The sequence below is a fragment of the Micropterus dolomieu genome, linkage group LG09 (genome assembly GCF_021292245.1).
Source record: "Micropterus dolomieu isolate WLL.071019.BEF.003 ecotype Adirondacks linkage group LG09, ASM2129224v1, whole genome shotgun sequence".
NCBI lineage: Eukaryota > Metazoa > Chordata > Actinopteri > Centrarchiformes > Centrarchidae > Micropterus > Micropterus dolomieu.
The window spans coordinates 19,305,090-19,331,240 of NC_060158.1; the positions used below are offsets into that span (position 1 = coordinate 19,305,090).

Genomic DNA, 26,151 nt, shown 5'->3' on the forward strand with positions numbered 1-26,151 from the left:
GCCAAACGCCGCTGTTCAGAAATCAAATTCGCAAGAGCTTAGCGATCTTAAAATGTCTAACAGACTTTGCTGTTGGCATTTCAGTGACATTTGTGTTTCCTTAAAAAGCTGATAAATACAATCCGACTGTGACTAAAACAAACACACGTTTGTTTGCAGCCTGTGATGTTAATCGCAAAACCTACTGGAAACGTGAATGGATGCGTAAAACAAAACTTGTTAAGAAAAAATGTTAAGCTGCTTCAAGTTCATTCATGCCATCTACATGACAACAAACTTCATCCACTGATGAAGGCTAATAGAAGTGACCGAAAGCTCCGGAATAAATCTAGTATAGGCCTAGGTGGACCCTGAAATTTTATTTTTGATAAGACATGAAATGTGTAAGAAACGTCAGTGAACGTCAATGCTGCTCATCCTCCAGTAGAGGACAGCAACACTCCGCAGCTTCTCACTGCCTGCTGTAAAGCTTTGTTCTCTCTCTCTCTTTCAAATCAGCTTTTTGGGATGTATATTGATTTTACATTATTGTCAAAGCTTAATTATAACAAACAAAATTGACCATTAGGCCTACATGACATCCAAACTTTAAACAGTACAATCCTTTAGAACGTAATATGGCTGCAAGTATTATTTTCATCGCTGATCAGTCTAAAACATGTCAGAAATAGTGCACAATGTCCAAGGTGATGTCTTCAGATGTCTTGTCTTCTCTTGTCTGATCAACAGTCCCAAACTCAGAGTTTACAATTGCAGAAAACTACAAAAGCCAGTGAATATTCACAGTTGATAAGCTGGAACCAGTTAATTATTGGCATTATTACTTTGAAGAAACTACTTCAATGATTTGTGGATTATCAAAACTGATTCTCTCTCTCTCTCTCTCTCTGTCTCTATCTGTCTCTTCTTCAGCCCAGTCAAAAGGCTCCAGACATCACTGGCGGCAAAACAGAAATATCAATGAACAACAAGCCAGATATGCATTGTACTTCCAAAAGTCACTTTTATTGTGTGTGTGTGTGTGTGTGTGTGAGAGAGAGAGAGAGAGTGAGGGGAGGATGTATGTGAGTGCTTGTCGTGCCTTCTCATTTACAGCTCTGGCTTCTGTTCGAATGGTGGAATGTAGGAACATTCCCGAGAATGTGGACTGGGCCTTTAGTGTATGCGTGTGGTGTGTCCATGTTCTTTTGGTGTTTATGTGTGTGTGTGTGTGTGTGTGTGTGTGTGTGTGTGTGTGTGTGGAAATATGCTGGCAGTGGAAACTTTAATTCAGTGTGTGTTTTGGCTGCAGGTTTGAACACATGGGAGTGTTCACTGTGCAGCACTGGAAATACATGAAAACCTTCTTTCCTTTTCAATTTGGAGGCTTATAAACATTTTCACACAAAAACACAGGAGTCAGGAGCTGGTCACGTCTAACTCTGTATGCCTCTCTTTCATTTCCACACTCTTTGCAACACCCTCATCTTGTTGCTCGTCTTGCCCTCTGAAGTCCTCCTTTGCTCTTTCAACTTCTCCCTTTGTCTCTCCAGGTGTCCCCCTCCCTCCTTTGTATACTGCAATCATAATCATCAGAAGCCATTCTGCCCTGTCATCCTGAGCAGATGGGAGTTAAGTGTCTCTGAAGGCAGGGAGCTGCTAATCCCATCCACTCAGTCGGACACAGGGGCCGCCAGACAGTCACCACCAGCAACAGCACCAGCACCACCAGGAGAGGGAACTGGGCTCTCACTGCAGCCTAACTGGCTTCAAAGTTCCACTGGCTGTACTGCCAATTTGCGTACAGTGGCCTTTCACAGCTCCAGTCAGCCACAGTACAGAACAAATTTTGTGCAGCAGACTTGTGGTGAAGAAAAAGTGGGTACAGCTTGACCTCCTGTTGGCTATCACCAAAGGAAATATCACCCTGAGGTCACCTGGAAAATGTATTAGGAAAATATTAGGCCTTTCCTGTGGAAATCCTTACATGACTTTTTCTCTTAAACCTCTTTTTCATAATGTAATTTTGGTGCCAGTGCTTAATTCAACTACAGTGGGAAAAACAAGTTTATGACAAAACAGAACTAAAAAATAAAAAAATAAAAAGAATTAAAAAAAATCTAACTGGGACGGACGAATGTCTTTGTCTCCATTCAGTTGAAAACAGCTGTCTTGGCTGCCAAGATCTCCTCGGAGAACCGGGGAGATCGTAGCTGCGACCGCCCCGCTTCCCGGCACCAACAGACGGTCATGGGACTGCGAGGCCCGCCGCCAGCTGGCCGGAGAGAGCATCTTTGATGTGTGACGCACCGGGGAGACTCACGCACCAAGCAGACTCTCACACACAAACTGGAGGACATAAAAAAACAATGTCGCATTCCACTGCAATGTGAACTTATTTTTAACTTTCTGTTGTTTCTGGTGGGAAACATAGTGACTTTTGAAATGGACATGTTTCTATATCCATTAAAACCCCTTTGCAATAACTTTTGGCCGTGTCACGACAGGAAAATCGGCACCATATGATATTAAAACTAACTAGCCCCATGAGGCACAGACATCCAAATCCCTAATTATTCCATTATGCAACATTGAAAAACACTATAAAACAATCAGGCCTGTCAGCTCTGACTGTCTGAATACTCTACTCTGGAATTCATATTTCCCCATTAGGGTAGGTCTAACTATGTGTTTTAATCCCTGTTATTATCTGAACTATGGATGTTGCTTTGCGAATCAACTCACTGAACTGGTGTAGGAGCATGTGGATGTATCAGGTGCATCTTATGTGTGAGCTCAAATTTACTCGGGCTTTAGGACCGCGGGATGAGAGGCAAAGTCTGCGCACCTCCACCGTGCAAAAGTTGAGGGTTTGTCTTGAACCTGTCTTGTCTGTCACTCGTGTCCCAGGTCTGGTGCTCCATGGATGCAGCGCCATACTTCAGAAGAATGACGGGCGGTTTATTTCTATTTCTACTTTTTGGATAAGTAGAGTCTCATCCCTTTGGTGAAATGCAATCGACTTCAATGTTGAGTCACGGCACAAAAATGGGGACTTCAAGACATCGCTGGGCAAACTTCTGAGCGCCATACCCCCTCCCTCCCCCCCGTCTCCTCTGCGTCCTTCACCATGAGGCTGTGGGGCAGAGCTACAGCTGTCCGGAGGAGGATGCTCTGCCTCTGGCTACTGCTCCTCGGGTTCGCCCTGGTTACTCTGGTGCTCTCGGACCTCTTTAATCGGGACCGGGACCACAGTCATCAGAAACCTAGCCCTCCCCGCCGCCCACTCCAGCGCATCCCTAGTGCACCGGACCTGGAGGTCATCGTGGACTCCCGGGATCCTGCATTAGAGCTCGGTGTTGATATCGCACCGCTAAAATCTCTGCAAGAAGACCAGCTGTTGTTCGTGCCATCGACGCAGGGCACCAAGAATCCTCCCCAGAAGAAGGGGAGTTACAAGGTGCTTCTGCCTGGAGCAAACAAAGATACCCGCGCCACCATGCCTCCGACGCACGGTGAAATGGGGAAAGCAGTGCGGCTACACCTGGAGGGTATTGAGAGGGATAGGGAGCTTTCTGCGGTGCAGAAATACGGTTTCAACGAGCTGGTCAGCGAGAGGATTTCACTGCATCGCAGGCTGCCTGAGGCGCGCCACCCTGAGTGAGTGCCCTGCGCAGTGGCCAAAGCGCAGGACTGAAAAGATAAACAAAAACCTTTGCGCTAATATGACCCCACTTTATTATGAAAAAGCGCTCAAAGTTAATGAAGTTGTAGCTTTGATAGTGTGAACGTGTGTGAATGTGTTTCCCACTTAACAGGTGTTTGAGGGAGCAGTACAGCGAGTCGCTACCGTCAGCCAGCGTTGTTATCTGTTTCCACGATGAGGCTTGGTCCACGCTCCTGCGCACCGTGCACAGCGTGCTGGATACTGCACCCAAACACTATCTGCAGGAGGTTCTGCTGGTGGACGACCTGAGCCAGCACGGTGAGTTCCTCTATATGTCCAAATCCATCCATCCATCCATCCACTTGACCTGTGCTGACCACATGTCACTGTATTTGTTTTTGTGTTTGTTTATGTTCACTTATCAGGTCACTTGAAGAGTGTGTTAAGTGAGTATGTGTCTCATCTGGAAGGGGTGCGTTTGATTCGCAGTACCAGGCGCTTGGGCGTTGGAGGGTGCCGTACTCTGGGTGCTGCCAGAGCTGAAGGGGAGGTGCTGGTGTTCATTGACTCCCACTGTGAATGTCAAAAGGTCTGGCTGGAACCACTGCTGGAGAGAGTAGCACAGGACAGGTACTGTTATCTCTAATCATCTACAAAAAATAATTAACAGCTGTGCAAAAATATAAAAAGGAAGATTTTGTAATGAAAAATAATTAAGATCTAGATAAACATTTGGTCCCTTTCCCAGTGGTGCCCAAACTGTCTGCCTAGTTCTCTATTGTGTTCTGCTGTTTGAGAGACCCACTTGAAAGAAGTGAGAAGATAGAGGGTTCAGAGTTGTGAGTTGTCCTTACTAATTAGTAAGGCAGGGGGATACATGTGCTGTTTGTGTAACCAAAGCTCAGCTCCCATGATTTGGCTCTGGTCTTGTGTCTCAGGCTGCCTGCAGTGTGGCTCTAATTAGACTAGGTAATTAGGCTGAACTCCCAGACCTGGAATCTGCAACCACTCAACTCTCTCAGCCACATGTTTGACCCTTCTCCCATTTCTTGCTCTCTTTCTTCCCCCTTTAATCTCTTCATTCCATTTCCTTTGAGCATCACGTCACACGTGGCCTCTTGGTAGAAATATTTCAAATAACACATGTGAACCAGAACAGACCCCAACAAAGGACAGTGCGTGTTTCTAAACTTGGCCTCTTTCACATGAGCGTGAAACACACTGACATAGACATGTGCAATTACAAACACACACACATGCATATACACACTGTACATATACACTGATGAGGGAAGATTTTGCCTTTTCTCACTACAATTCTCACTGGATACAGACTTTGAATAATAAGTGAAAATGTAACCAAGGAAGATGGGTCAAGAATTTTAAATGTCCTCATTCTTCCAAATCTTTTCTGACAGAATCATAATTCTCATTCACAACAACAGCCTCATTTTGAACCACCCTACTTGATGAAAGTCAATGAAATCTGAATAATAAAATGATGAATGTGGTGTCTCTGTGCAGGACTAGAGTGGTGTCCCCCATCATGGATGTGATAGACTGGCAGACCTTTCAGTACAATGCCACCCAGTGGCCAGTTAGGGGAGTGTTCGACTGGAGACTTGACTTTTATTGGGAATCTAACCCTCAGCTGCAAGATAAGAACCCAGACTCAGCTGTTCAGCCTGTAAGGTGAGTTCACAGTTGTTGTCAGTTGGGCTTTCATCGCTATATGCCTAAAAAGTTGAGTTTTACCAATGTTGAGTGCCGCCTAAGAGGAAGGGAACAGATGTTTAAGGGTACAGATTACAGATATACAGATATTCTGCATCTTGAAAAATGCGGCAAATGAGAGCGATGTATGAACAACATTTTTGCAAAACAACACATAGTTTGATTTCTTTCCACAAGGCCAGGGGTTATCAGTCTGAGACTGTGGAAGCTTGGGAAACGTTTACTTGCTTTAATTCACTCAATTAGTGGATGCCATGCTTATGTTATGTGATCACATTGACGCTCGACAATTGAGCCAAGAGCATAATATTACAGTTTGTAATATAAGGCATTTATTAGTTTCTGACTCTGGGGAAGTAGGAAAAACATTAAAATTCCTCACAACTACTGTATCTCTAAAAACACACATTTAATAACTAATAATAATATTATAAGTCATATATGTTTTTTCGCTTTCTTTGACTGAGCCTCACCTGAAACAACTTGGAGCCCCTCAGGGTGGGGGGAGCTGCCTCCCACTTTGAAAATTTCTTATCTAAGTTAATGGTTCCCACTGTGAGGGCTGGGACGTCTTATATACAGTCTGTGGTTGGGACCCCCAAAATGGATTGCAAGATGTACCTGAAAATACACAAGATGATAAACAAGTTAGAAAAGAAAAGAAAAAAAAAACTATATATCTTAACAAGATAAAACTAGAACTGCAATTTATTGTCCACGGGCCCCCAAGTCATGGCGGGGCCCGTGGACAAAAAAATGTAGTTCTAGTTTTGTGCGGATTTTTGTGCCTGAGTTACTTGCAGGGGTTTGTACCTACCCTGTGAGTTTCGCGAGGTCCATTTTTTTCTGACATTTCCTCTTATCTTTGCAATTTTCTTTCTTGTGAAATAGTGTACTGTGTCTATAAAAATGTTCCGATAAAAACAAAAGGAGGTGAAAATCACTCTGCTGATAGCGCATAAAATATTTAACCTTTGAAAAGAAGTCACGTGCTAACTTTGACTTGTTTTAAAGAATCACAAACCAGAAAGGTAAGAAACCATTCAGAATCAGACTCAGAATCAGAATTAAAGCTGCAAGCAGCTTTGGGCGGGCTCTCGCACGTGTAGCACGTCAAGGTGTGAGGCGGCTGCGATGCAAATTCTGGAGCTCTGCCGGTGTGGCTGTGAATTTGCCACGTGCTTCGTACGCTGCACAAAGGTGTTAATCATCATTTCCTGCGTCCCCTTTGTGGAGCTACATAGCACTTGGCACTATGAGTATAACTGAATATTGGCATGTAGATGTGTTTGGGGCGGAACAGTTATCAAGCATGTAAAGTTTGCTGCAGATGGCAGCATGTACACTAAAGTTACAACAACTTCCTCTTTCATGGCGAATCATCGATATTAAACGCCGTTCCACGAAAACTCACCGTTTGTACAACTTTTAATCGTCAACTTTAGAGTAGACAGCGACAACCTGGAGCCTGTAAATCATCCAAAAATGACCATAAAATTCAAAATGGCTGACTTCCTGTTGGGTTTAGGGCATCGCTCCAAGAGGCTTTTTGGTACATGATCCATGCGCCACAGAAATGTCATACATGTAGGTGAAACGTGCCACGGGGGCTGCGCTATGAATTTTAGTGAATATTGGCATGTGGATGTGTTCAGGGCGGGACTATTGTTACACTTATTAAATTTGGTGATTATGTGTACTGAAGTTATAACAACTTCTTGTTTCATGGCGAATCACCAAGTTTCGATGACACGCTACGGGTAAACTGGTCGACTTGTAATAACCGTTTGAATAACTTTTAATCGTCAATGGGTTTAGAGTGCGCATTGAAAATTTGAAGTTGATCCCTAGGAGGAGGTTTGTTAAAATACAGTGTGTAAATCGCAAAAAATGACCATTTAATCCAAAATGGCAGACTTCCTGTTGTTGTTTAGGGCATCACTCCAAGAGGCTTTTTGGTACGTCTGGACATGAAAACTGTGCCACAGAAATGTCATACATGTAGGTGAAACATGCCACTGGGGCTGCTTTGTTAAAGGTCATATCCTCTTCCCAGCAGGTGGTGCTATGACTCTGGGTGAATGTCTGCATGTACATGTGTTCTGGGCGGGACTATTATTAAACATGTAAAATTTGGTACAGATCTGAGCTTATACAGTCAAGTTACAACAACTTTCTGTGTCATGGCGAAGCACCGCCATACCACCGCTACGCCGTTTACAGAAAACTCACAAGTTTTACATCACAGCCTCATCAATGTGTTAAGGGTTTTCTGGAACAGTTTTGAAGTTGATACATCCAACCTGCTAGGAGTGGCACATTACAGTGGAAAATGTGCCATTTCCTGTTGCCAGCAGGTGGCGCTATGACTTTGAGTGAATATTGGCATGTGGATGTGTTCAGGGTGGGACTATTGTTACACTCAAATCAACTTCCTGTTTCATGGCGAATCACCAAGTTTCGATGAAACGCTACGGGTAAACTGGTCGACTTGTAATAACCGTTTGAATTTTCTCCGTTTTTAGAAGGAGTTCGTTAAAGTAAAAAGTGTGTAAATCGTCAAAAATGACCATTAAATCCAAAATGGCGGGCTTCTTGTTGGGTTTAGGCAATGGCTCCAAGAGGCTTTTTGGTACGTCTGGACATGATACATGTACCACAGGATTTTCATACATGTAGGTGAAACGTGCCACGGTGGCTGCTCTGTAGGGGGCGCTAGCGAGCCATTTTGCGACGCCCATGCGCGAATCCCATAAAATACAACATTTTTCACCGCGTCTGAATTATGTGCAAAGTTTGGTGAGTTTCTGAGTATGTTTAGGCCCCCAAAATTGAGGTTACTTTGCAGAAAAAGAAAATCCCTTCAGTTCCAATAGGGACCTCGCACGGCTCGTGCTCTGGCCCTAAATACTTTATTTTATTAATACTTCAGTCATTGCTCTGGGCTGCCCTTGCTAACTAGGTCTATAATACTCTTAAGTTTGTAATGTCTCTCTGCTCAAGTGACACGAAGGCAAATTCCTGTGTTTGTACTCGGCCAGTAAAGTGATGTTGATTCTGTCTGTGACAGGAGCCCAGCTTTAGGAGGCGGAGTTGTGGCCATCGACAGACACTTTTTCCAGAGCGTGGGAGCCTACGACCCGGGGATGCTGCTGTGGGGGGAGGAACAAATTGAGCTGTCAATCAGGGTAATGCATCAAAAAAAACAAACAATTTAGTATTAACTTTCCATCCAAATCTTTCAGTGTACCTGCTCACACAGGACAGAGATATGACAGATTGTTTTAGTTTTTCATCTTAAGCCACATATAACAAGCTCTTTTTTAGCAATACTTTGGCTGAGTGTTCCAGTTGCTTTTTGTCAGTGCGTCAGGAATGTTGTGCTGGGATATGATGCTTTTTGCAAATGGAAATCTCAGGTTGAGTAGTGGTCTGGGAATGTCTGGGCCAATTGACAAATGCACAAGCATGAGAGGAAAATGTTTTTTCACTACTTGTTTACCTATGATGACCATTCAAATTCATTATGCGGAATTGTAGCATGTTCTGTGAAAGATAAAAATGCAGTTTGTAGAAATAAAACCAATTGGCAACTTGTCTAACAAAAGATAATTTGTGCACCAATATTTCTTGTCATACTTTATTATGATATTGTTTAAAAGAGAATCAAAATCCTTGATTAAGTTTTTTTTTGTCATCAGGTTCTTTACAGTAAAAGGCACACAAAAGCAAATCCTACAGGGTTATGAACCTGTTTTTACCACTCTCGTTATCCTAGGTGTGGTCATGCGGGGGCTCCATGGAGGTGGTTCCCTGCTCCCGTGTGGCCCACCTTGACCACCACCACCCGCCTTACCGCTTCCCAGACCAGGAGCTGCTTCAGAGGAATAAGATCCGGATCGCAGACACGTGGATGGATGCATACAAGAAGATCTTCTATCGGAGAGACACTCTTGCTCATTTCATCAGGCAGGTGTGTATGTTTGAAGAACATACACACCTGCCTAAAGAGATTGATTGGGGAGTGTACCGAAATACCGAAATAAAAAATGTAAGGACATAATTATTCCTTCTTTTGTGCAGTCTGAGAGCCCTAACATCACAGAGCGTCTGCGGCTTAAGAGGAGTCTGGGCTGCAGGAACTTCCACTGGTACCTGACTACAGTTTATCCACAACTTTACATCCCCCAGGACAGACCTGCACTGTCAGGCGAGGTAGCACACACACACACACACACACACACACACACACACACACACACACACACACACACACACACACACACAAGATTTATACTACTCATCATTGAACACTACAGCCTGATGTTACCCCATTTGTTTGAAGCTGTACAATGTCGGCACTGGCAGCTGTGCAGACTACCCCCGAGGGCATGGACTGCAGGGTGGGGCCATGAACGTAGCACCATGCAGTGGGACGGGCAGCCAGGTAACCACCACAACAGTTGTGAAAATCGAAGAAAGACAGCTAACACACAGTGGCAAAGATGATCTCTCTTGTCATCGCAGCACTGCGATCTAAACTCTGAGTTGGAAGTGCGATGGGGTCCCATGGGGGCTTTGTGTTTGGACGCCATGGGAGAGAGGGTGGTTTTATCTCCGTGTCCCCCACACCGACCAACGACCAGCAGACTCCAGTGGAAGTTCATAAAGGCAAGACAGAGAATGAAACTTTAAAAAACAACAACCAGATGTACATGGTCACAGTGGGCGTTTGGCTAACTCAGTGCATCTGCTTTCTGCTTCAGCTGAGCGGTCAACTTGTTCACCAACAGTCCCAGTTATGTCTGGAGGCTGTAAAAGAAGGAGGGCTTCCACAAAGCAGCCCAAGAGAAGTCAGCACCAACACAGGAGGTCTCTTCCTGCGCCCCTGCACCCATCATCCCAAACAACAGTGGCACTTTGAGCAGTTAGTAGCTCCTAAAGGTGCCTGATACAGAAAGCACAAAGAGATGGATGGATTTGCAAGGTGTCAATCCTAGGCACATATTATCATATATGTACTATGCATAGTGGCATACAGTAGTAATAGTTTTTTGGCTCCACTTTGCCACTCGGCTTTTTTGTTCCTGTTTTAAGGATTGCAAATAGAATTTATTGTGTTAAATAATAAGTTACATGGTATAATTATGTTGAAACAAAGTCTTTATTTAAAACTGCTTTCTAATATCCACAACTATTCTGTATTTATGTACATGTATCATATCAAGTGTGAAAACATGTTGAGAAAAATTATGATCTTTTATTTCAGTAAATGCTTTTATTAATTCATTTGTAAATGTTTTTGTACACATTTCTGAAAGATCAAAGCATTAAGCAGACAGAATCTCATCAAAAAACAATACATCTCTATGAACTGGCCCCATGGAGCATGCATTGTATGGAGATTGTGAAGGACAGTTGGGTAGTATCAAGTACCAAAAATCTGTATGTATGTTATCCCTACAGTTATTTGTCATTTACCCAAATTTTCCTTTGACCTATAGTATTAGTAGTATTTTAGTCTATTAAACAGATTTTGTTCTGGAACAAAAATGTAACCCCTACAACACCCTTCCTCTCTCTTTATCTCAAAGTAAAGTTAGTATTTAGGTAAAACATGGTCAAATTTGCACTGAAATGTAACTGCCTATAGTCGACAGGCCTCCAGTTAATCAAGCTTGATCTGTGAATACAAACGAGAGGACAGTTATTATTTAAAGGACCAAAATGTGGACTTTTGTGTTCTCTTGAGTAGGGCCTTTTTTCATAGTGTGGGCTGCAATTAAGGGCATAAACAATTAAGCAATTACATGTAAAGGAAATTTCAATGCATTCAAGACCAGAGTATACTTCCAAAGTAAAAAATAGGTCCGTTAAAATGTACTCTAGGTAGGCCTAAATTAAAAAAAATAACAGCAGAAATAATGTAAATAAAACATCACCAAAGCAGACAGCACAGAGATGTATAGATAATATAAACTCTGCAGCAGCTGATCACACATATATAAATGAAGGAGAAGCTGCAGTTTTTCAACACCCTGCAGTGCACACATGTTGTGTTGCTAGGCAACTCAGTGGTTGGTGAAGCTCTGGTCTGTGTGTTATAACAATTAAAGAGTTTGTTACTCACCTGTCTGAAAGTCATTCTGTCCCACTATAACCAGTCCACACAGCCTCTGTCCCACTATAACCAGTCCACTCAGCCTATGTCCCAGCATAACCAGTCCACTTAGCCTCTCTGTCCCATTATAACCAGTCCACTCAGCCTCTCTGTCCCATTATAACCAGTCCATTCTGTCTCTCTGTTCCAATATAACCAGTATAACCAGTCCATTCGGCCTGTCTGTCCTATTATAACCAGTCCACTCTACCTCTCTGTTCCACTATAACCAGTCCCACTGAACTCCTCAAGTTTTCAAAAAACTTTTCACTTGAATGACGGTCGCAACCGTGTCCTGGATTATTGTCACAAACAGCAGAATGGCCTCACTGAAGGTGCCTCACTGTCCACTTAGCCTCTCTGTCCCATTATAACCAGTCCACTCAGCCTCTCTGTCCCATTATAACCAGTCCACTTGGCCTCTCTGTAGCATTATAACAAGTCCACTCTGCCTCTCTGTTCCAATATAACCAGTATAACCAGTCCATTCGGCCTCTCTGTCCCACTATAACCAGTTCCACTGAACTCCTCAAGTTTTCAAATTTTTTTCACTTGAATGACAGTCACAACTGTGTCCTGGATTATTGTCACAAACAGAAGAATGGCCTCACTGAAAGTTCCTCAGTTAACTGAAATCACCTGGAGGATCTACCATGCTCATGTTAGCATTTAGCATGTTAGCCAGACCTTGGTGGGGGAAAAAATAACATTGAGGTGATTTACAGAGTATACTAATTGATAGAAAGCTTCACTTTTGCTAAAGTAATTGCTAACTGTAACTGCCATTAGCTTGGTTAGCAGTGCAGCAAGCGGTTGTGTTAGCTGACTCAGCGAGAAGAAAACCACCTCAGTACTGTATTGCCTGTCATCAAACTGGTGAACACGGCCAATGAACTCACACATTCATGTGTCTTTTGCAGAATGTCACCTCTCTGGACGTGGAGCCCAATGGAATCAGATTCATGCCAATTTAGTCATAAAAAACTTCTTAAATCTCGATAAAAAATAAGAATTTATGTATCCCCATTGGCTAGTGAGTGTTTGAGTGACAACTCAGTGCTCTGGACTTTGTTCAGTGCTGCAAGCGTGAGTTTTGGTTTTGACTAACTGTTAAACACCATCATTTTCACTGGAAATTGGATTGATACAAGATTAATACAGTGTAAGTACTGATCATATGTTGTCTGAACTGTACTACTATCTGTTTTGTTATGTTAGAAGTAAACCTAAGCCTTGTTATGTAAGTTAGCTTTTCCCTAACTAATAACATTAGCTAACTTGTTATCTTTAACGATTGCTAGCTAAGAAACATTAGCCTGTGTGTGTGTGTGTGTGTGTGTGGCCAACTTGTACTTCCTACATAGTGAGGACCGGAACAAGATTTTAACCAACAGAGTGAGGACGTTTTTGGAAAGTGAAGACATTTTGGCCAGTACTCACAACTTCAAAGGGCTGAAGGTTAAGACTTGGTTTTAAGGGTTAGGGTAGAATTAGCTTTAGGTTAGGGGTAGGGTTAGGGTTGGTATTTTAGCTGTGATGGTTAAGGTTACAGTAAGGGTCCAGGGAACACATTATGTTAATAAGGGTCTTCACAACTATGGAAGTACAAGGATGTGTGTGTGTGTGTGTGTGTGTGTGTGTGTCTGTGTGTGTGTCTGTGTGTGTGCGTGTGTGTAAACAGATGTGTGGAAGTTTATGGGATAACAGCTATAATTGTTCTATGTAGAACAATGTAACACTGTGGGACCTGCAGACCTGAAGAGACCTACAATGCAGTCCCAGGTAATCCATTATATGGTCCATTATAACAGTTGATGATACAGCCAAGACATCACTAATATCACTAACACTGTAAGTTTACATACTATATACATTTACATATTTATTTACATTTTTATCTACATATTATCAAAAAAAAGACCAATAGTTTGTTTGCAAGTTTTACATTTTACTTGATGACATTTTTGTCTTCAGTTAGTTTTATTCTCTCTCAAATTAAAATTATTATATTTTTGACAATTAAGATCCTGTGTTTGGCTAAAATGGCACAAATCTGATTCCATCGGGCTCCACCCTCATGCAGCCGGAGGCACACCAGGTCCTCCTCTGCTGCACCTGCTGATTTGGCTCCTTTCTTCTTCTCCACTCTCACACGGTTTATCCATAGACTGTATAGGGTTTATCAGGACTTTTTCATGTGACTTTTGTTTTCACTCTGTAAAGGATGTGACTTAAAATGTAGCAAAGTTCTAAATATATAAATAGAAGTAAAATCACGTCTTTTTAAAAGTATTCCAAAGTACACAAAAACCAGTATAATTTGTTACTTCCACCCATTCTTGTGGCCATAGTTCTGTATGAGGTACTGCATGATATGTAGCTGATTAAAGGCCCTGCAAATCTAGGTGTTTTCATTTTTTTCCGATTAGACAGTATTCATTCACATTTTGACACATGTGTTACTGCAGTAACAATAGCTTTGTTATCTTTAAGTGTCCCAGTAAGCCATGACAGCGAGGCACTGTACCAGGACCCTGAAACAGAAGCTGCCAAATCAGCCATCATAAATTTCATTATTTACAGTGCTATTCCCACTGTAGCATGTCAAAATGTTCTCTGTGAAAACCTTAGGTGCAACAAAACCAACAGGAGATTGAGAGAGATGTCAATCAAGTGGTCTGCACACACCCACACAGCCCCGAGAAGAGGTCTAAAAAACACAACTGTGTGAGATCAGTGTCATTGACTACCTCCCCTAAATGTTGAATTTTAAAATGTAAAATTCTTTCTTAATATTTTTGGGATCTTTGCACTCTCACTTTATTTGTCTGAACATGTGCTGTGTATTACCAAAATAGTATTAGCAGCTTTCAGCAGCAGAGGGAGCCATCTGTCTTTAGAATTTTTTCTAAAGCCCCAGCTGATCTTGTTGTTATTGTTATACATGAATAACATTCTCACATGATTTACTTATAAGAATTCCCATAAAGATGTTCTCATGTAAACTTTCTTTGATTGGAGCTGATATAATTATGCTACACATTAGGCCTACCATATAACAGTAATGTGCTGATGTGCATGTGACTGAAGGGAATGCCTGTGGTCTATAATGGGCAAATCTCTGATAAACATCCACACAACAGTGTCATGTGTTTTTGTGTCCAAGTATTTATTGTGACTCATAGCCCAATCATAGTGAAGGTGATATTCAAGCCAAACAGCCCAAGGTTAGGATAGCAACTGAATAATGCCTATACTATGTCACAGTAATGCTCTTTATAACCTACGGTGCACTTAAGGGCAGTCAAGTACACAACACCCTTTCAATAAAAAACAGTCATATGGTATGTCTGCAGCTTTGAGGCATAGGTCAAACACTTGGTCAAACAGCATGTTGTTGGCTAGTCTTCTTACATAACTATAGGCTACTGAGCTGTTGTAAAAGAAGAGCAGTATCTCTCTGTTTTGGGTCTTCAGAGGATGGCAAGAGGTCACAGACTCGTAGTATGGCTAGTTTCACTGTGAAGCAAGCCACGTGTGCCCAGAAGGTCAAATATTACATGCTTTAGGTACTACAGGAAAAGCAAAGCCACTGACAGGTCTGACAGTTTAACCTTAATGTTCTGTTTAGGTTTCAGGAGACCACTCAACAGCCATAAATTTACATAGCATTGTTTTATTACCTTGATACTTAATGACTTTTACTAATTTATGATAAGTGTTCATAGGCATGATTTTAACTGATGTTTCAGGAGTGAGCTACAAACAGCAAACGGCACATCATTTCTGTTTGTAAGCTGTACATCATGGTTAAATGAAATGGATTGTGATATTTTTCTGTATCTGTGATTGGAGATGACACTATTTTTAAGAACTATCTTCCCAAATCATGAATTAGTATTTTTAGAGATTTTGTAGATTTATAATAACTAACAAGTCTCCCAGGGTGTTAAACCTTGTTGGGGTCTTACTGACCCCCAAAATAAGAAACTTCACAATGAAGTTAAAACACTGCAGTTACATTATATGGACTTTGTTAGTGAATTACTTTTTGGCAAATAAAAGGAACATATATTTGTTGATGCCCATATTAACATTTACAACACAAAATGTTTCCCTATTTAAATATAACAACAATGCAGTAATGAGTTCTGTATTTTGTGAGATCAGATGTGCAAGCTCAGTTTGTTACAAAGCAAAGGGTTACCACTTCAATGCTTTTCTGCATTATGGATTTTGATTTTTGAGTTCATAATAAAAGAAAAAAGGGAAAAACAAACAAAAATGTCAAACAATTTTTTATTTGTTCTGACTAGTCCATGATTTGTGCATCAAACCTGTCCCACCAATGTTATCCTGATACCACAAAGACCTGTGAAAAAGAAGTGAAAGTGAAAAAGGACCAGAGATTGTTAACAACCTCTGACACCATTGTTGACCATGAAAATTCCGGTTACTGCGTGTTATGACATAAATCCTACAGCTTTTCTGATGTCACTTACACATTGCAGATAATTGTAAGATGTGTGAAAATGTCCCAGTAGAGGATTTGGTAGGTCACAGAAGGCAATCACTGTAATTTATTGAGGTCTCTGTTAAGTCTCTCAGCAATAACTAGTGAAGCATGCTGGTAAAGCTACCCCCTTTATGCTTGTTCAACAGAGAATACAGTATGTTTAATAGTCATAATATCGCAACTGAAGGAGTTGTCATCAAGCACTTACAGTATTTAATGGCAGCCAATAAATTCCATTGAAGACAATCATGCATTTAAGACTTTTTGACAAATTTCATATTAAATGGGAGAAAACTGGGATCTGGGAGAACACAGGGAGAAATAAAAAGCAAACTTGTGTTGTCCAAACTTTAACAGTTGTCAATCTCTCCACCCCATTTTATTGCAAATATCTCCTGTCTGCATTCAAATACTCCTACTGTATTCCTTCTCTGTTACTCTGTTACTCCTCTCCCATCACCAGCATCTTCCTTTTCTTCTCCATGCTGAGGTGAGTGTGAAAATTACAGTGAACACCCACATCAAACGCTACGGGCTGCAGGGCACGTCACATTCTCACCAGCCCCTTTGCCCCCCCCCCAAAACACACACATCTTCTTGGGAACCTGGGAGACTCAGATGGATGTCAGCTGCTGTGGTGCAGGAAGCTGTGGCCTCTTTATGAAGATCCATGGGGCTATTTCATCCAGGACAGAGGTGGCTGTAGTTACTGTGTGTGTGCCTTAAAGAGCCTTGGGTCTTCTGTACACAGACACTGTTGTTTCCAGCGATTCGTTATGTGCTTGTTGTGCAATTAGGTCTATGTGGATGGGCCTCAGGAGTCATGGCTGACACTGAGCAAAGATTAAGTGCATTAAAATGTGACAAAAACGTGGCTTGCAGCAGCAATTAAGGTCAGAGACAAAAACGGCTTTTGAATGTCTCATTTAGAAATTTTCTGGTGACACAAACACTTTACAAGGGCACCCTTTAAGTTCTGAATCAGTGTATTATTATTGTCTTTTATTTGTGTTACACATCAAATACCTTAAAATAGGACTTTTGAATTTGGAATTGCTATGAGGAGAAAACAATAGCAGCAATCTTACTTATTTCCCCTTCTTACATGGTGATGGAGCTAAAATACAAAGGGTGGTAAATAAGTAGAAAGAGTGTGATTAATCTATAAAACAATGGTGGTAAAAATATGAATATGAAAGTTGCTCTTAAATTGGACTATGATTAAATACCAAATTAAATACCAAATTATAAACGCAACACTTTTTGCCCCATACATCATGAGCTGAAATCTAAGACTTTCTCTATGTACACAAAAGGCCTATTTCTCTCAAATATTGTTCACAAATCTGTCAAAATCTGTGTTAGTGAGCACTTCTCCTTTGTCGAGACAATCAATCCACCTCACAGGTGTGGCATATCAAGATGCTGGTCAGACAGCATGGGTACTACACAGGTGTGCCTTAGGCTGGCCACAACAAAAGGCCACTCGAAAGAGTTCAACGCTATGCTGCTTCCTATGTGAAGAAATCGGGTTGGATTTCCAGTGAATTACATTGGTTTTTGTAGGCTGATTCTAAACTGTACACACAGCGACAACACTGCATCTAACGAGTCTGTTAACACGAAAAAATGACTGTCCCTCAGCACAACACAGACTCTAACACAAACCCCATGTAAGGATAAAAAACAAAAAACTTTAATGTACTGAAGCCCGGCAGGCCAAACAAGAATCAGATCAACGTTTGCCATAACACTGTCAACATCTAAAAGGTGTTTGAGTCATGGAAAGATCTCAGCTTTGTTATGGATATAAAAATCAACCTAGAGTAAACTAACATTACTGCAAATCATGTGAAATAGACTGTGATTTTGTGTTTTAGTTGGCTCAAGTTTGATAAAGTTAGTTTACCGGCTAATGCAGACCATTTACAAAAATTATCTGTTGCAAAATACTATAGTTGTAGTAGTTGCTACATTACTTCACCAGCTAATGCAATCTATATTATTATCCTGTGTATGTGTATTGTTAACCTGTATTATGTCAAAGTGTTTTAACCTGCAAGAAATGATGTACAATGCATATGTGAAAAGATATGTTTCTAAAACCAATAGTGATGCAAGGCAGGGGAAGACAGCTAGATTAGCATGGATTGTTTGCGTCGTAACGTTCAATTTAGATTTACTGACATTTTACCGATACTCAGGTACACAGCTTTTTTACCATCTCAGTCGCCATAACTAATGTAACCCACATAATATATAATAATGCAACATAACGGTGCAGGACAACAACACAGTACTGATGTAACACGTTACCTATTATGATCTTACTGTTAACATGTAGCAACAATCTCGTTAATTACTTAATATTCAGTCTAGCTCATGCTGACGTTGCTGACCCTCTCTGGTGAAAGATACACAAATATTTATTGAAACCTATCATGTCAGCTAAATGCAATCAATGCAACATTGTCATGCTACTTACATGGATTAATTCAAACTAATAAAAATATTACTGTTATGTTGCAGGGTAGGGTTATCTGTTTTGGCTCGCTCATTAGTTTGGGCACAAGAACACTCTTGGGAAGGTAGTGGTTGCAATCTGAAACCGCACTATTAGAGATGACTGAAAATTTTTTAAAGCCCCCCTCCAGCCAGTTTTAACTGCCGTTTTTGATTAATGTTCTTTCTCAAACAGAGAATGGGGGTGTGGTTAATAGTCGGACATAATCAATTACCATGACAACCAAAAACTGAATGGCTGGAGTGTTCACTAATGATATGCTGTGTTAACATCACTACACTGTAAAGTTTAGTACACTTTGCTGTCTGGCAGGTGTAGCTATTACTTACCCATGATAGAAACTAATGTGCATCATACAGTCGATGGTCCTGTCACGCACTGCCCATGATAACTCCCACTACATTTTATGGTGCACTGACTTTACTGCGGGGGTATGGGGGGGTCTACTACTCTGTTAACTGTATATAAAGACTTCTGATACCATTGCCTCCGCCGATGCATTGGTAAAACGGCCATCAGTAAAATGCATGTTGCAGACTGTATAAGACGGTGGCAGGTGAAAGTGCGACGCGTTTTCTGTCATATGTCCTCCAACGCCGCACGCACAGATGCCATAATGAAAATGAACACACTAAACCAAGAGGAGGAAACAAAAAAATAAAAAGAACTCTCTGTTAGCTAACTTTCTGCAATAACTATGCTAGCTAACTACACCCGGCTAACTACAACTTAGCTAACTAAACTAGAAAGACAAACCAACAATCAGACACAGAGAGACATACCTACTGTAAGTTCTAAGTAAATTACATGATAAATTGGTTAGCTAGCTCACAACGATGTTTATCGGTTTGATGCTCTGACTTAACGAGGAGTAACAGCGTGACAGTTTTTTAATAAGGCATGACAGTGCGCCTGCGCAAGCTTGGAGAATGATGTATGACTTATGGAATTACTATAGTCATACGTCACCACCCCGTTTTAACTACTACATGGACAACATATAGGTAAGAAATTAACACAGAAGAGAAACATTTATGTTGCCATTGGTGTAGCTGAGAGGGTGAGCTCAAAAACTTCCTAATTTAACAATTGAAATTTCTTCTGTAAACTGTAAATGGAACGGAAAGCTTGGAATACAACATTTTACACATGATCACATTTTGAGTTGACATGACAAACTCGTCAGCAAACAGTTTCTGTTCATTTGGAGATGTGTTTCTGGCCACCTGGTGAATCTAAGTCCAATAGCCTACTCACTCTTTCTTTAGCTGTTGGTCTCTACCAACTCCTGAGGGGAAATATCTGGTTCTTGAACTGCTAGCTAGTCGCTAATTTTGTCTGCTGTTTGGTGCTGAGCAGGTAGTGTACAGTGAGTTTATAGACCTGTTTCACTGAAAACAGTTGAGACTGAAAACGACACCATGAGAGCAGTGAGAGTGGCTAAAAGATGTCCATAACCCAACCATAAAAAATGAGCTATAATTTGGGGTTTATACATGTACATTTACTTTACATCTTGGTAGCTGACAAACAAATGCTTAGATCAGACAAGACAATGAGCCCCATCACAGGCAAGAAACACATGCAGAGACAGAGCTGCTATCATCTTACCACATAGTTTAATGCTTTTAGCAGTCTCTGATTAGATGGATAAAATGAAAATCTGCGTGACTTTCATTATGTAATGTCAATTTTTGACTAGTTATCCTAAAAAAAAACCACATCATGGCCGTCTCACAGGGTAATGCTGGCACGTCGCATACAAAGGAATACCTCCCTCTTCTTCTGTAAATGAATGAGAATTTCAGTTCAGACTTTCAAACAGGGGCCCTTATATCACTGTTACATCAACACAATGGAAGAACTATTTAGCAAGAGCTCTACATGGTGATGATCCTTTTATCTGCTGCTTTAAAGTGCCAGACTACTCTCTGACAGGTGAGCTACAAAAGAGGTAATTTAGTAGCCGTTCTAGTATCCTCGCTTGATGGGCATAGCCAGACCTACACTTTTAGGAGAGTAAACCACCATTAATCTTCTGACATGCGCATTGTTTTACCACCCCTCCCACCACCACAACTTGTACCATAGCACTCATGAGAGCAGCTAAGAGTCATTTATCAAACACACAAGATGTCCAGCAAGCATCCCCCCTCTATTACTGCTATACACAATGCAAATATAACCATTTGGATGTGCAACAGCGACTGCTGTCTCACCCAGAGTGGAACAGATAAATGTAAAGCTCTTGTGAGGAGAGCTTTCTCCATATTTTACATGTGTATGTGTACAGGCACAGACACAATATATATGGACGTACATATAACCAGAACCACATATTCCAACACTAACATAATGTGTCTGTGGTCCAGCACACAGCTCTGCCTCTTTTCTTTAGCAGACAGCTCTCAGTAAGGGCTGAATGGAAACACCACACCACAGCTAGCAGATTTCAACATATCTCCATTATGCATGTGGAGATGAAAGGAGAGAAATGGACAGATTTTTATTACCTGAGAGAGAATTTCTCACCTCCTGCACAGCAATGGTGTTTTTTAGTGCTGAAATCTGGGGCGAGGGACAAGTGAAGAGGCTCTTTTCACTGGGATAAAGTGCTCATTTGAATGGAAGAGTGAATGCGTGTGTGTGTGTGTGTGCATGCTCACACTGCCTTTTTGTGTGTGTTCGGATGAAAAGAGTGGACAGGGATGAATAGTCGGTGCATTTGGGTCAGGGCCATCATTAAACAACGTGAAAAGAGAGGATTAAACTGACACAGCAGAGGGAATATGAAACACAGAGTTAAATGTATGTTAAATATAAAGATGAATGCTCATTCATCATCAGTCTGCAGCCCACATCATCTTCTTTGTTCATCTTCATCTACAACAGTCATTTTAGCTTTTGTGTTGGACTTTCCGCAATTCTTTTCCATCTCTATTCTGTCCTCCTCTGCATCCCTCTAAGTCAGACCCAACTTTAATCAAAAATCACAAGTGGCGGGAAAGAGGAAAAGGGTGCAAAGGAGGAAGGCAGATGGGCCTGCTAATGACAGATTGTGGGAAGCAGTGAATAAAAGATGAGTTCACTAGCAGGTGGATAAAAATGATTCATAAACAGCCAGGATGTGATTGTCTGTACACCATTAAATATGGATGGGTCTTCAAGACCCCAGGCTAAATAACGGCATTCCCACATATGTGCTGGAGGTGCTGCTAAATACACAAATAATCATCCTTAGTGCAAACACACCCCCACCCACCTGCAAGTCTATGGGGCCATTATTGTGGCACAACTATTTACAAATGTGAGTAGAGAGTTGTGTAACTGTATATCAATCTCTGTGTGTGTAATCAGATTTGAATCTCCAAATCTGTCTTCAGATTTGTAATTGTGCAGACAATCTTTAAAACAGCTGGAAATCCAGACAAGTTATCAGTTACAACTTATGTAGGCCTCATGTAGGAACGAAATGGCGTGGGAAGAGAGAGGGGTCCAGACAACAGAGAAGCCAGAAGGAGATTTAAGCCGTGTCTCCCCTCTCTCATCATGTGCAATGTGAGATCACTGGCCAATAAGATGGACGAGCTAACAGCGTTAGCCTGGAGTCAAAGGGAGTTCCGGGAGTGTAGTTTAATATGCTTCACGGAGACTTGGCTCCACTCGGATATTCCTGACCACAACATCTCCATCAACGGCTCAGGAGAGACAGCTAGCTCAAATAGACATAGCACCTCCAAGTGTAACGTTACTGTTTAAAAACTATAACGTTATACTAGTCTTTGTGGGGTTCATCAGTGGGGATGATTGATTCTAAGTACATATTAAATGCAGTTTAGTGTCATCAATAAGTTATTACACATCCTTGAGATTCAGCAAACACTCTGAGGTGATAACTGCGTTTGATCAGCAACGTTTCTGATAAGCTTAAGAGGTGGATGCATAATTCGGCCAAACAGCTGTTGTAGGCTACCTGCAGAGATTTTCATCCACCTTTTTTGTCAGCATATAATGCGAGTTATGCCCGCAGACAGGTAGCTGGGCTGTAACTAGGGCGATGGTTTAGTTAAGGCGAGAATTTAGGTGTGTGAGAGCCGCCTCTGAGTTTGATTGGTACATTGGTACAGTTCAATAAGAAATATAAAATAAGATCCTTATAATTAACATTCAGTAAGATCGGACTTGAGTAGTTATTATTGCAGTGTCCAGCGGAAAACCATATGTTTAAAGTAGGTTAATGGCTCTTTGGAAGAAGCTGCTTAACTGTCTGCCCATTGTTGTCTTTATAGGTGCCAGAGGAGCTGTTTGCAGAACCCTCCAGATGTGATTAGCTGTGTCCAGCTCTTCAGGAGAGAACAGCTCCAGCTTCCAGCTCTTCAGCTCCTGCTTTTCTTTTTACTCACCTGAACACTACTGATGTGAAATTATGACACTGGGTTCTTATCAACAGATTCTATCATTATAATAACTCTCAACACATTTCAAGTCATACAAAACTACTTATATTGATGTTTTCATGAATGCAAAACAAGAGTTTAATTTATTAAACTATTGCATTTGTATTAGGAAGACTTTGTTATAAAGTGTATCAAAGTAATTATACATAATAAAATCATTCTTCATTCATCATCAGTTTCATATTTTAATTTTAAATAGTGTGATCTAAACTCTACAATATATTATAGTTAACAGCTGTAAATGAAAATATTAAGATTTTATTTATAGGCTAACATTTTACATGTTAGTAGAAAGTAAAAAATTAAAGGTTGATGTTATATACTGTTTTATTTTGACATTTAAGAGACAAATGTGACATTGACTGAGAAGTTACTCTGTAGTGAAAAACAAAGAATTATCAGCACACTGAATAGTTTTGAAGCCCTGCAGGAGGTGTCATTTATTGCGACCTGAAAAGGTCTCATGTGGTTTATATTGTATAGACTCACCTATTTACTACATGTGCATTCGATAAGCTCTGACACCTCAGAGTTTGCAAGATCGCAATAAAAACCACCTAGTGGGATTCATAATTACTCTGTGCAATTCTTTGTTTCAGCACTTACCCACAGGATGGTTTGGATGTGTTCACATTATTCTGTGTTTAAACTAGACTTATATCAGAGCAGCAAACTCTCTTCAGAAACTTCAGGCTTTGTTATACAGTATATGGGTACTGGGTGTATGGTTCCTTATTTATCTTAAAGTATAAGGTAGAAAGTAAAAATACTCCTGCACACACAGAAATACACTGCATAATTACTTTTCAACATTTCATGTGAAACATGTTTTGAGAATTTTCACTTTTAAACTTACAGTAGACTGATGTTCTTTAGAGCTTTAATGTTTCATGTGTTATATGTGTGGTATACGATTAGCTTTTCAGTGAGTAGTAAAGACAGGGAATGCTAATGTATATAGAATTTATTACAAGTGAACCATAAACCATGTCTTTTTTTTAAATGAATCTATGATACAAATATGGACAATATTTAAAAGTCAAAGTGAACAGAAGGAGAGAATGCCTTTCCACATCAGTCCACCCCATCAGCACAATGAGGACTCCAGGTCTCTGCAGCTCTCTGGCACCAGGTGGGACATCTGATCCACAGTTTGACTCTGGGAGGAAAATGTGTAATAAATTCTTCAGGTGATAAAAAATATAAAGTAAATACAGATGATTCTTTAATAAATAGAATATTGTAAAGTTAATTTTCTAACGTAATTTAATTCAAAAAGTTAATCTTTGATATATTCTAGATTCGTTACACAAAGTGAAGCATTTCAAACCCTTTTTGTTTTCATCTTGATGATTACTGTTTTCAGCTCATTGAAATAAAAATTCCACTATCTCAAAATGTATAAACATTTTAGAATAAAAATACATTTCTGTATTATAAATTATACAGAAATAACGGGAGAAGAGCTCTCTAATCACCTAATTAACTCTCTCAGTCTGGTTCTGATGCTCACAATGAACTTTTCCTCAGTATTCTATTTTTTTGAGATGGTCCTCTAAAAGATGCCTCAGTGTTTTAATGTGATAGCACTATTATGTCACATACGTGGGAGAAAATGGAACAAGGGAGACTCTTTAAATGTTTTTGTGTTGTCCTTTTAAGACAGACAATTTTATATCAGCTGTCAAATGTCCAGTAGCCAAGACTAGCAATGTTATTTTAGACTCAAAGTTTAAGCTTTGAGTAGCAGATGTGGAGGCATCAGAACCTCAACAAGAATCTTGTGACAAATATAAAAAGTACCTTTCTCTCTCAAGTGTCCTATTCCAGACAATAATCCCACACAGCCCTGCCGACAGCAGCAACGTTACTCAAAATAGCGGTGTGGGGAATTAATTAACGTGATAACAGCCATGGCTAACGTTATACAAGTTATATGGCTTCCATCATGTAACTGAAGACTCTACCGCTAGCTTATTACGTTCATTACAGTTTACATACTGAGGTGATGTCCAAATAAACGACTCATAACTGCTCGTAACCAACGGTATGTAAATTGATTTGCTTGAAATTGTTCGTTTGAGCTGTAACAGTTAACGTTAAGTAAACTTAAGGTAATTAATAACTGATTCATAGTTATCGTTAACTGTTAACGTTGGTCTCAACAAAATCTAACATTAGTGTTGCAAAATAACGTTAATAACACATTTATATATTAAAAAGCATTCAAAACTTTGTGAAGTATAATGCCGATATAAGTTATGTGAGTTATTTTAATATTTTCCGGTGTCTTACCTTGACTGTAGCTGGTAATGTCGGTAAACTGGTAACAACCACCCACAGGTTCCAACCTCCACCATACAGCACCGCAGAGTAGCATGTAGCATTAGCTCCTTAGCATGAGCTAACTCGGTCACATTGAGCTAGGCGGGAGTGGTTTCAGCAACACGTCACCTCAGCTCCACCCACGACCCGCCCATTTTTGGTTATCCGGAAGTGACACGCGCTGCCAAGATGGCGCCGGCCAGCTCCGCTAATTTTGAGCTTCAAAACGGCTCTTCAGAAACCAACGGGTGACGTCACGGACGCTACGTCCATTTTTATATACAGTCTATGCTCCAACCCCACTACTCCCCCCTCCTCCTCCTCATTGTCCCCCACCCTCCTGTGAGACCCCAACCCCCCCCTCCTCTGGCTCTCAGGTTATCAGCTCTCTCCCGCCTGACGACTCCTCCTCTCCCCCTCCCCCACATGTAGCCTCTGTGTGCCTCATTGCTGACCAGGTGAGAAGACAGCTGAGGAGACTCCACTCCAACAAGGCTGCAGGCCCTGATGGTGTCCGTCCCGGGGTGCTCAAAGCCTGTGCCCCCCAGCTATGTGGAGTCCTTCACCATGTCTTCAACCTGAGCCTGAGTCTCCAAAGGGTCCCTGTGCTGTGGAAGACATCTTGCCTCGTGCCTGTGCCAAAGACGCCACGTCCCAGTGGCTCCAAGGACTACAGACCTGTGGCACTGACCTCGCACATCATGAAGACCCTGGAGAGACTGGTTCTGGATCAGCTGCGGCCCATGGTCAGACCTCTCCTGGACCCACTCCAGCCCCGACTGGGAGTTG

General features: G+C 41.1%; 1 protein-coding gene across 1 annotated transcript; it reads left to right on the forward strand.

The window, feature by feature from the left end:
* Window positions 1-3,109: 3,109 nt before the first annotated feature.
* On the forward strand, window positions 3,110-10,374 carry LOC123976817 (polypeptide N-acetylgalactosaminyltransferase 15-like). The gene is made up of 10 exons (XM_046059164.1): window positions 3,110-3,639; window positions 3,798-3,964; window positions 4,072-4,276; window positions 5,171-5,338; window positions 8,451-8,568; window positions 9,159-9,353; window positions 9,464-9,595; window positions 9,726-9,827; window positions 9,908-10,051; window positions 10,147-10,374. Exons 1-10 carry the CDS (start codon window positions 3,110-3,112, stop codon window positions 10,330-10,332), a joined length of 1,947 nt encoding a protein of 648 aa, XP_045915120.1. The 3' UTR covers window positions 10,333-10,374.
* Window positions 10,375-26,151: the final 15,777 nt, after the last annotated feature.